Consider the following 12273-nt stretch of genomic DNA (forward strand, 5'->3'; position numbering starts at 1 on the left):
AGAGAATTACATAATCATTTTTTTTTTGAAAGTAAAATCAATTACCAATGATTTCATTTATAAACAATACATATAGGATAATAATATATCAGTTGTCGATAACATTTATTAATATTTTATAAAAGAAATATATATTAAATGCATTTACATAAAATCCAATATATTGATTGGTTATATATTTTTCTTTACAACGAACTTCATTGTATAACCGATGATTACGTTATAAATGATTCTATTACTCCTTTATGTGATTGTTCATGAGAAAAGGTATTTATATGTCGTCTTTCAAGAATTAGAACAAGCTAGATGATCGAAATTTTTCAATCATCAATAAAAATAAATAGAGAGATAAAAAGATTGTGATTGAAGTATAACTATATGAAAAATTTATGCTATTGCGAGACGCACTCTAGTACAGCTATTCAACTCTTTCTCATGTTGATTTTTAATACCTTATATGATTTCTATGCTAATAGTTAAAATTATCAAAATGAAGTGAACTTACAATTCCAAGAGCATCCATACATGGGTATACATATCTATATATATTAAAGATGATAATAATAATAAAATATGAGTTTTAACATTCTATACATTTTATATCCATTATGAAGTTAATGGTGAAAATAATTTATCTTAATCAACAGGTTGCATTACAATTACTATGATATTTTTAATACAAATATTACAATAATATATTATATAAAAATTCTGCTTATTATTTTTCAATATTCTGTAAGGAATAAATTTAGAACTTTGTATAAATTAAATAATTTCATTTATATTTTAGATGGAGTAGTTATTTCTTTTGGTAATATAAGAATGTACTAGATATATACGACTGAATAATAAAAATTGTAATCGCTACTATTTTGTATAATTTGGCAATAATATGGGTAAGTAAATATAGTTTTAGTTTTATTAAGAAATTAGATTTTAATATAACACACTTTGATTGTTATTTTATTTTTAAGACAAATTAGTAAATTTATTTTTAAAACAAATTATAAACATTTATGTTTTGTAATAGTGATGGCAGGAAATGAAGGTGCGCCAGGATCTTTGGCAGAAGATTCGTTATCTGCAAGATTACAATGGCTTCGTCAACGGCGTGAAGCACTGCAAGAGAAACTAGCTCTGAAAAATACTGAATTAAAGAATCTTTGTATAGAAGAGGCAGAATTAACAGGAGTTTTGCCACCAGAGATACCACTGGAGCCTGGAGAAAGTCCACCTACTTTTCGTAAAAAAGTTGGCACAGCATTTACTTATCCTCAGAATTTAATCAACAAATTAAAATCGAATGAAGCTGTAAGATTATTATATTTCATGTTCTATATACACATTAGAAAAGAGAAACATAATTTTATTATTGTAAGCAGGAAGAATCTGCTCTAGAATTAGAGCGACAAGTTCAAATTGGTATAGTGGAAGCTGCCTTAGGAATTGTTAATGATCCTGCAGAAAGCAAAGCTGTACGTCGAAAGCATAGATTGGTTTATCAGCAAGGCCAAAGAAGACTACAAGAATTGGAAGCACGTTTAAATTCTATACGTCAATCTCGTAATAAAACACATCGTACAGGACAATATCAACATACAATGGCATGTAATACTCAATCACATTTGCAGAGCAATGTCAAGCATAGAACAAAAAAACCACGACCACCTCTTGATAGCACAGGTATTATATATAATTATTTTATTTGTAATGAAGAAAGTGTAACATTAGTATTATTAACATTTTTGTCAAACTACTGTTCATTATAACTGCAGGAAATGAAAGTTGTTTGGTCTCTACAAGAGCCATTACTCAAGAAGAAAATGTTAATCTAAATTTAATAGGAACAGAACAAAAATATCCTGGATATGAGGAACATCTTCCGTTCACGAATGTTTATCATCATACTCATGATACTGGTTTTTCTTCTACAAGTCCTATTGACCAACGACAAAATATTAAAGCATCAGAGAATGATTTTAATGAGAATCATAATATTTACATTTTACCTGATCAATATCGTACTCGTACGTATTCTCATGGTAGTGGTGGTACACGCAATCAGAATCATTATCAGGACAATAACCGAGTATATCGTACTGTACCGAACACGTATAGTGAAGAAGAACGTCAAATAAGATATCGTCAATTTCAACAACAACAACAAAAACAACACGAATTACAAGAAGATTTTTATAATCATCAACAATACGCAGAATATAAACAATTTGATAGCGAAGTTCAACGAAAATCGAATCAATTGTATTATGATAGAGAATTTCGTTCATCTCATCATGTGCATACACCAGAGTATCAAATACATTATAAAAATCAATCACAGCCATGGCAAAGAAAAGATCGTGATATGTCTACTAATAGAAATTTGAGATCTATGGGACCACCTGTTGATTCACATATGCCTCCAGGATGTTGGATGCGTTATGACGAAGAAATAATTTGGTGTCCTGATGAACAACTTGTCTCCGATAGATTTGGTAGCCTCGATCGTAGAAAACGAAATGGAGTGCAACATGTAGGAAATATTAACGCAGAAACACAATCCCGATATCGAACAGTGACGATTGGAGGATCTAAAAATTCTGTACCTGTTGTTTCCTATCCACAACCTACTATTCATTTATTACCTTTATCTGAACAAACACAAGTCAACAATAAAATTCTTTTACGTACTCAATCCTTAGGAAGCGTAGAAACATGGCACTCCAATCGATCGCAGGAATCACAAGATGATAAGGATACTACTGATAATGTCAGTCGTAAAGGAAAAGAAAAAGAATGGTATGAAACGTCTTTAGATTCAGGTACAAGTCCTGCATTAGAACCAAGCTTATTAATTACGCATAAAGCTATGCATTGTCAATCAAGCTCACCTGTATCATGTGTAAAGGATATTGGTGTAATTAATATCGTTAATGACACTGCAAAAAATATTCATTCAAATTTGCAAGGACGTTGTAAGTTGGATACATCTATTCAACCGCAAAGTCATTTACAGCCGATTCCTATTCGTTACGAGCATCGGCGGCCTAAAGTACTTGAAATTCCTGCAGAATCAAGAAAAATTCAAGAAAATAATGATGAGGCAATTCTTATAAGATCTCCTCATAATTGTACAATAGTACAGGCTGGAAAATATCAACCTTATAGAGAAGTTACTAAACCTTTTGAAATGTCCGACTTTTATAAATATTCAACTAAATTTCGGAAACGAAATGAAATCTCTGGGCAAACTTCATCAAATGAGAATTGCTTAGATTCCTATGTTGGAGATCTTGCTGGATCTACTGATGTACAAAAAGAATCTAACTCTTCTAATTATGTACACAATGGTAACCTCACTAGTCCAGTACAAAAAAAGATTTACCAACCTGTTGAACGTATGACCTGTCAGCCCTATTTAACGAGTTTGAGATAGCTTTATTATAGAGTATTGAAAAGTATTGAGAGAGAAAGAGAGAGGGGAGAGAGAGAGAGAGAGAAAGAAAGAGAGAGAGAAAAATATGGTGCATTCATATTTTCTTATTATAATTATGTGTACATAATATTGCAATTTACAACTTAATTAGAAGGCAAGCAGAATTTGCTTAAATAGCAATTTTATAATACGATTTTTTCACTATACAATGTTTCATTTAAAGATATAATAATTATTGCCTTTAAAATAAGTGCAATTATATCTTATAATATATATATTATAGTATATATATTATACTATAATATATATATAATATATATTATAATATACTTTTATAGTATATACACACATACACAGAATAGTAATATGCAAAAGAATGAGATATTATAAATTTATATTGAAATTAGAACGTACAAAAAATTTTGTATTGAAAAAAGTGATAAATTTGTTAATTTATAATCTATATAACATATAATGACCTGAATATAGTGCCTTATTATCTTTTTAATATACATATTTACGCACAAAACATATGTTGTTATTAGTTCTTGGTACTTAAAGCTATTAATTAGAAAATTCCTTTATTAAAAAAAAAAAAGAAAAAAAATAAATAAAATAAAATAAAAAAAAAAAGAAAAAAGAAAAAAAACGTTTTAAACTATTTCTATTCGTATTACAAGTATTATTGTAATTCAGCTGAGAAATATATGTAAATATATTGATAATAAAAATCTTGTAAAAATTTATCATGTTATATACATTATAATAATATTGATAACAAATAGCATATACAAGAATTTGTTACTAAGACATTTAAATTTTTATTTGTATCACACAAATCGTAATAAAATGATGCTGAAATCAAATAAATATATACAAAATATTAATACATAATATTATAGTAATGTTTAATCAAACTCTTAAGTACCTACATTTATAAATAAGATTTTTTTTAAGAGCCAAACTTTTCTAAGAGCCAAAAACTCTAGGAAGGCTATATATCAAATATAATAATTTATCTTTTTTTTTTTTTTTTTTCATATTTATGTACCTAAGTGAATATAACGTCCACACATAAATAATTCATATAACATTAATCCTTTGCGATCGTACTCTCAGCCAGCAAAGTTTTTTTACCGTTCCAGTCGTACGTCTGATCTCAACCAATACCGCAAAAAAACCATACTAGAATATATTCCATATGGAACTTATTACCTCAAAAAATGCATTTACCGTTATATTGCTGCATTCTAAATGCCAAAAACGTAAATACAAGAATTTTCGTGTCTTGACGCATACATGCGCAATCTTAGATATTTACAGTACTTTCTCCTAAGGGTATGTTGACACATGTGCGCAACCTCAGTTATTTACAGTACTTTCTTTCTCTTAAGGGCCATATATCACTATTGGGAATATCTTTTCTTGAGAATTCGTTGAATAATCGCTAAAAAAAAATATATAGATAAAAACCCATTGCTACCTTTGTCCAAGCTTAGGCATTGTTAGTAAAATACCTAGTCTTCGATAATGTGTCGAGCCGGGCAATAAACAAACAGTAAAAGTAGGTGCGACAAGACAAGGGTTTGTCGGGCGTCTACCCTTAAAAGATCAAAGCAACAATCATGGGCCGGCAAGGTCATCAGGACAAAGGACCACACATCAGACTGTTTAAAAGTTTCGAATGAATTCTATACTGACACGCCCACAATTAATAAGAATATTACTTTCCCTTCCCAGACACTATATCTATATTTATTAAAGTCCATCAACCTTACGAGCTCCACGGGATCCTTCAAAAGAATTCGCGTTCTCTCATTAATTTGTGGGAACGCGGTGAGCGGTATTTTATTGACTCTATCAAATACTACATAGTTATGAGAATAAAATGATTACTGATTTCTTTAAACGTTTTTTATAATATTCATTTTTATATATTCATAAATATAATCAACTATTACATTTAATATTGCTAAATAGTATAAAAATTTATCAAATATGAATATTATAAAATATAATAAAACAACGAAAATTGTCTCAAAATTATTAATTTTACAATACAATTAGTAATTATATACTTGAAAAAAAAAAAAAGAGGAAACATAGATTTAAAAGACAAGATATAAATAACGTGATGTCTATGCACAGATTCACTATATTTATTTCATTTTTCTACTTTTAATAACAAAAATATATATATTATTGTGTGAGAAATAAAATTAAAGCCAATTATGACTTACTCTTATCATCGAACTTGTCTAAATATACAAATTAATGACAACTAACAAGAGTTATCAATATCAGAGATGACTAAGAAATCATCTTAATGTCTTCACAGGGTCTTATTAATTAAGCTCACAATATTGTAAATACTTAAAATCTTTAATACTTAGGGCACCCTATATAGCGGTGATAGAAAACTAAAAAACGATTTGTATTTATTTATTACAGAATAAATTGTGTTTTTCTTATAATTGTGATATAAACGTTCTATAATCAGTAATAATTTTAATTAATTAACAAGGGCATATATAGCTGACAGTGAGAGAGTGGGAATCGTTAATATTAAAGGTGTTTACTACATGTATTGTGTGGCACACTTTTTAAAAAATATTACTATATATAACATAGAAGAAATTCGTATCTAATCTTATTATATAAAGATAATATAAAGTAATTTTAACTTACATTAAATATTTAAATGTAGAGAGAGTTCTCTCTTTAAAATTTTTAGAATTTTATTCTTAAAGATATGCGTTGCCAATAATTTATTCATTTAATAATCCTCTTACATGAATTTTAATACTATTATTATTATTATTATTTTAATGCTCTCATAAAAAAAGTAATTTTAAGCATGATTATTTTTCATAATTATTTTGAAAATCAAAGCATAATAAATAAATATAAAAAATATAATTGCCTGTTTAAAACGATTACAAAAGAGATCTTCATAGTATAATTTATAAAAAAAGCCATTGATATTAAGAATGTTATTTATCTCCCCTTTCTCATTCTCAAAATGTAAAATAATACAAAGCAACTATAATAGATATCATATAGTACATATGTTCATCTTTCAGGGTATAATATTGGTCAACATATATGTACCACAAAATATATCTTAAACACAATTAAACCATTATGCTCCAAATGTAAGGGTTACTGAATGTAAACTATATTGTACTAAGTACAGATAGAAAAAACATGAAAAACATTTTTAAGGTTTGACAAATACTTAATTAGTTTACAAAATAATATCATGTAAGTGAGATAATTAGTATGAAAGTTAATTTGGAATATAAATATGTAATAAAACAAAAAATATAACAAATAACTCTAACAGGTACATATACATCGATTGTAGATGTTATCAGTACTAAATTTTTAATAAAGTCGCTCACAAGTAATTTTGTAAAAAACATTTCGAGATTTAACGTTATATTTTGACTTACATTAATATATATAATCTGACTATACTTTTGCATAAAATAATAACGAATACATAATAAAATCATAGACCTTTATTAGGATAAAAAATAATAGACGTAGCCACTTTATTAAAATATTACGATATGGAATTATTATATAATTAGAAACATGCTGTTTTAAAAAAATAATATTGAAAAGACAATGTTTAAAAGTATATATGAAACATCCTATAAGAATATTAGATCATAACAATGAATGAAAACAGTTTGATTAGATACTTAAAAAAATATTACAAATCTTTGTAAACTGAAAGCAATTATCAATATATTTCCATTATTGTTAATTTATGTAACTTTAATGGAGCTTTTTGCGCATTGCTACAATTATTCGTGTAGGATAATAGATAAATTTTTTGTTGCATGACGTAGACGTTATTAGGGACGTGCCGCTATTATATATAATATTTTTATAAAAACGTAATATATATAGATATCATTGGAATGCGGGCTATAAAATCAATTAATTTCGTTATAATTTAAAGCCCGCTAAATGTAACAGTTCTTCATTGTTTGTCCACTAGCTTATAATTTTTGTGAAAGCCATGTTCAACCACTAATTTATTACTCACAAATAGTGCCAAAGTCTTTTTGTATCTCGTTCACTAATCTGTTTCACTTCATTCACACATCCTCACATATATATATATTTATATGAGCGTACGCATTTATATGAATAGTCTATCAGTATCAATTGTAGAGAATAACACTATACAATTTTAATAATTTAAAGAAATTTTTAAAGATTCGCAGAGCCATAATATAAGAGGTAGGCGACAATGTATAACTGCAACTTTTAAAGTGAGTAGTTGACAATCTAGTATACCTATCAAATCTTCATTTGCTCTATATTTGATATAGTATACTGTTTTATTCTCCATAAATATGTATATAAATATTAATATTAACAAATAATTTCTCATGGATAAAAATATATTACAATAGTTTATTCAGAATAAATTACATTAACAATTTTTTTTTCAAGCATAACAAAACATCAAATTATAAAACGAAATTGTAAAAAATATATACATTATATGAAAAATATAAAATATTTAATGCTCTCATTTATTATAATTTTATTGGTTTTATGGAAACCATAACGTGGGGAAAAAAAGTTGATCGTTATCAAAAAAAGGAAAATAATTATAAAGTCCACAAAGTTTGTATATTTTATGGAGAATAATACGATTCAACATTGAGTACGGATTAGAGCAAGATGGACTAAAATATTTTATATTGGAGGTTTATCATAATTTCAATTAAACAAACTCTAGCAATTATCACTTTTAATGTTACATTAATCTTGGCTCTCTTGATGCAACAAAAATTATGTTTCTATATCAGAATAAACACATAAGAGTTTATAATTTCTATACAATATTAATATAAATTAAACACATTAATGCGCATTTAGAATACTTTAAACCTTTCAGCGCTATGGACTTTATATTATTTCGAACCCGTATATGCGTTCAAATATGAATGTATCAGAATATACTATAAACACGTATGCGTTTTGTAATTATTTATATATCTAATTGTCATTTTTATGTAGAAGTAATCTGGCCACATTATCGATGAACTTTAAATAAATATTTTTATTGAATATTTTGCAATATACAATAGTGTGTGAAATAATATAGCGTACGATTCCGACAGAGCACACACATAAAACGTAAAAAAGTATTCAGTCCAGTGTGTTTTATCACAGTAAGTGGACAACGCACTATATGTGCGTGTCATTAAAAATTTCAGCGCTGAAAGGATTAAGTATTCCGACGTACGATTCAATTAGAATATTTATAATCAATTATTAACTGCAGTTATAACGTGAAAAAGAAATGATTCCACAGGTAATAGGATATTTAATAAGTACGTTCTATTGCTATAAATCTAAAACTTTGTATGACCAACTATTTGTAGTACTTATTCAAATTACCAAGCTTATAATCACGTATTGATCTTATGTGATTATCATTATTTGTAACACACGTACAAAAGGTGAAATGAAGCTGGGATATTTTTCAATATAATCACTCAAACAATTTGAATACTATTGACTCATTCCGATGCTGAAACCACTAGAACACGACAAATGAAATGAATAGTACTAGTAGCGGCAACAACGGCAATGATAACAGTAGTATCAAAGCAGTGCTACAACAGTCAACTAGCACACTTAGCACAACTACAATGCTACTTCGTAATCAGACCAATCAGATTCTTCCGAGTCTGAAAAGAATGGTACAATATCTTCGAAATCTATATACATCAAGTGATCATCTCTGCCTTCAAGGAAGTCCCATAAGATCAATTGCTATGAGAAATAAATTCAATTTTACAATTAGAATCTCACCTAATAATTCAACGTCATTAATCAAATATATTAGTTTAATATAGTATTATAATAAGCTATACTTACTTGTATGATATCAGTATCGGAATCGGCATTACGACGCTGACGAACAGGTGGACCAACGTCTGTTTTAGTACCATCTGGTAAAGCGTGTAGATAAAAGCATTTATTACCAAATGGACATTTCCCACGACCTTTGTTAAAGTATTTGCAATCCTTAGTACTGCAATAAGCATATTTTATTATATATTTGTAAAAAAAAAAAAGAAAGAAAACAAACAAAACAAAACACATTTAATTTCTTCTACCTTAATGCATCTTTATAATCCATGATTAATTTTTCTTTTTCTTCTTTTGTATCAACCCAATACATACTAGGGCACACAAAATCAGAAGTGACACGGCATTCTGGACAAGCTCTTATTATTTTATTATCGAACTGTTTAGCTTGCCTCCATTTTCTAATGCAGGTTAAACAAAAACAGTGATTACAGTTTGGCAAAATACCAAACCTTTGTTCACGTGATGACTTTTCCATTATTGTTTCAAAACAGACACCGCAAGATTTTTCTCTGCTACGTTGAATAGCAAAAGATAGTTCCATGTCAACTTCATGTTGTTTAACACATGCCTATATAAAAATTGATATTACATATTTCAATATTTAATTACGTATTACACATTTTTTATATACTAGTTTGTTACCACTAACTAATATTCTTTTATATTTGCTAATGTATTTATAAGATCTAATATAAAATATATTATCCTAGCTAATATTGAAGTTTAAGGAATTAAAAAATACTAATAAAAAAAATAAATGACTTATAGCTGATAAATATATACTCACATTTGTATGCTTTTTCCGAAGTTCTTCATTATACGGATGAAGAGCTGCATGACTACACAATTCGCAAATATCTCCGTGCAAATATGTGCAGTTAGGTTTTTTACAAATTCCTGTAGCTTCAGCATATGGACAAAGAGGTTCCAATGAAGGATCAGAAGCTTGACCAGTTGGATTTACAGCTTGAGCATATGAAAGTGGTTTGGATGTACCAGTTGATGTTCCTGAAGTATTAAACATTTCATTGTTGGATGTAGAAGAACCAGCAACTGATGAAACAGTTGAAGGTATAAATTCAGGAGCTTTGACCCATTCTTCAGCTATATGAATACTGTTGTCCTTGCTGCAAACATAAATAATTCTTACATTATTATATTCTAACAGAAAAAAATGTACCAACAAAGTGTGTTTTATAAATATACTTAAAGCTCAGGTCTTGGCTGTATTAAAAGTTTGTAATTCTAAAATAATAATTTCTTTTTATATTTTTTAATCATTATCATTCAGATACCAAGATCTGTGCTATATTATCCATAAGACCAAAGAGGAGAATACCTTTTAAATATAATTGTGACATAATATAGTATATGCGACATACGTATTTTTTAACTCCACTGAAGTTGAAGTAGTGGTAGTACGTTGTCTTAATGAAGAACTTTCTCGTAAATTGGTCTGTGTACATGCATTACCAATGGTTTCAGAACTATGGAGAAAATGGCATTGATTGCCAAACTTGCATGTGCCATATTTAAAAAAGTGACAAGTAGAATTGGACGTAGGAGTGGACGATATTTCTGTTTCATTCGCGCTTGAATCATGACGAGCAGTTTGAACATGGCGATATCTGCAGTTATTTCCTCCACGACACATGCCATTTTTAAAATATCTAAACATAATATAGATATGACATTGATATGAATATACATTTTCAGATCAAATTGATCTTTCCTATACATTTTTAATATCAATTCTATTTAAGTATGATATCGAAGTAACCACAAATATAGTTTGGTATATAACAATATATGATTTAATTAACTAATATCAACCAATATAATATATGTACATATTATTTAACTAATAAAAAAAGACATATTTATCAGTAGAAATTATAGAACATTTCGTTCTTGAAATGAACTGCTATTTTAGTTTAATAATTTTACAAATTTAAATTTCACGGTTGTAAACAGCTTAGGGAATTGTGTCAATATTTACATTAACTTGTTTACATATTATATATTTAATACTCCTTGAATACAATGAGTAAATCAATATGAAGATAGCTTTTAATCATTTTTTCAAAGAATTGACGAAGGTCAACAGAGTTTTTGAAGATATAAGTTGATTTCTTACCGGCAAACAATACTATATGTCCAATTGTCGGCCATTTTCTCAAGCTTCCGCCGTAACAATTGATCAACGACGCGTTCTCAAAGAGTCGCGTGTAAATACCGTCGGAGATCTCGGCACGAATAAATTCACATGCGATGTAAAATAACCGTTTTTATCGAATCTTGAGGGTTCCTCACGAAATTTGAAATCAAACGTCCAACCGTCCAACACGCAGAAGCCCTTTCCTTGTCTCCTCCCAGAACCCTCAAGACCCTCCACGAATCCACGCTTTATTCCTTGTCAAGGGCTTATACTCTACCGTCTGCATACATCAATCTATACCGTATCGCTATTTGCTATCTCAAAGTGGTATTCTGCTAGTTAAAGAATTATATGTACATAACACATATGCATTTAAGATACATTACACATATGCAAGTATTTAACCGAAGATGAATGCACAATAGTGTTGTATCGCGCATGCCTAAGATCTTGTGAACCATATATACATCTACTGTCTTTTTTCTTTTTCCTGAACATCGATAATAAAAAAAAAAAAATATCTTTATATATAAGATTAAAATTATATTATGTAATATCCTTATTTCTTAATAGTAATGATGTAAAAATTCATGAAAAAAATAATATCTTATAGAATTTCTTCGATAAAAGATCCCAAATTATTAATCTTCTCGTCAATTTAAACTGTTTATGCTCAATGAGCGTATCGTCCGATTGGTTTAAAATTTTAACTATATTTGATTTATAAGCAGAATCATTTTTATGAAAAGAAGGATCAATTAAGGGATAG

At 28.1% G+C, this 12273-nt stretch overlaps 2 protein-coding genes across 4 annotated transcripts; one reads left to right on the forward strand and one right to left on the reverse strand.

Annotated features, from left to right (window-relative positions):
- Nucleotides 1–131: 131 nt before the first annotated feature.
- On the forward strand, nt 132–4330 carry LOC124426821. 3 transcript variants are annotated; one of them, XM_046968964.1, is made up of 5 exons: nt 132–267; nt 791–896; nt 1031–1311; nt 1383–1683; nt 1776–4330. In XM_046968964.1, exons 2-5 carry the CDS (start codon nt 893–895, stop codon nt 3434–3436), a joined length of 2247 nt encoding a protein of 748 aa, XP_046824920.1. In that variant the 5' UTR covers nt 132–267; nt 791–892; the 3' UTR covers nt 3437–4330. The 3 variants fall into 3 exon arrangements, with proteins under 3 accessions (XP_046824920.1, XP_046824919.1, XP_046824921.1); XM_046968963.1 differs by having other exon boundaries at nt 181–529; XM_046968965.1 differs by lacking the exon at nt 132–267 and adding an exon at nt 629–647.
- A 2836-nt stretch (nt 4331–7166) lies between these two features.
- LOC124426822 (probable E3 ubiquitin-protein ligase makorin-1) lies at nt 7167–11941 on the reverse strand. The gene is made up of 6 exons (XM_046968966.1): nt 11484–11941; nt 10729–11016; nt 10134–10473; nt 9592–9914; nt 9350–9506; nt 7167–9244 (listed from the first exon to the last, which is right to left on the reverse strand). The coding sequence occupies exons 1-6, from the start codon at nt 11516–11518 to the stop codon at nt 9116–9118; spliced, it is 1272 nt and encodes a 423-aa protein (XP_046824922.1). The 5' UTR covers nt 11519–11941; the 3' UTR covers nt 7167–9115.
- Between the last annotated feature and the right edge of the window lie 332 nt (nt 11942–12273).

This window comes from Vespa crabro, chromosome 9, assembly GCF_910589235.1.
Source record: "Vespa crabro chromosome 9, iyVesCrab1.2, whole genome shotgun sequence".
In the NCBI taxonomy this organism is placed as follows: Eukaryota; Metazoa; Arthropoda; class Insecta; order Hymenoptera; family Vespidae; genus Vespa; species Vespa crabro.

Bases quoted from the DNA above. Each gene is read 5' to 3' on its own strand.
- LOC124426822 (XM_046968966.1), bottom strand. From the start codon at position 11,518: ATGGCCGACAATTGGACATATAGTATTGTTTGCCG. The intron at 10,474-10,728 runs GTATGTCGCATA...TTATGTTTGCAG, and splicing joins TCAGTGGAGTTAAAAAATAC to CAAGGACAACAGTATTCATA. The intron at 9,507-9,591 runs GTAGAAGAAATT...TGCTTATTGCAG, and splicing joins GATTATAAAGATGCATTAAG to TACTAAGGATTGCAAATACT.
- LOC124426821 (XM_046968964.1), top strand. The intron at 1,312-1,382 runs GTAAGATTATTA...TATTGTAAGCAG, and splicing joins AATTAAAATCGAATGAAGCT to GAAGAATCTGCTCTAGAATT. The intron at 1,684-1,775 runs GTATTATATATA...TTATAACTGCAG, and splicing joins ACCACCTCTTGATAGCACAG to GAAATGAAAGTTGTTTGGTC.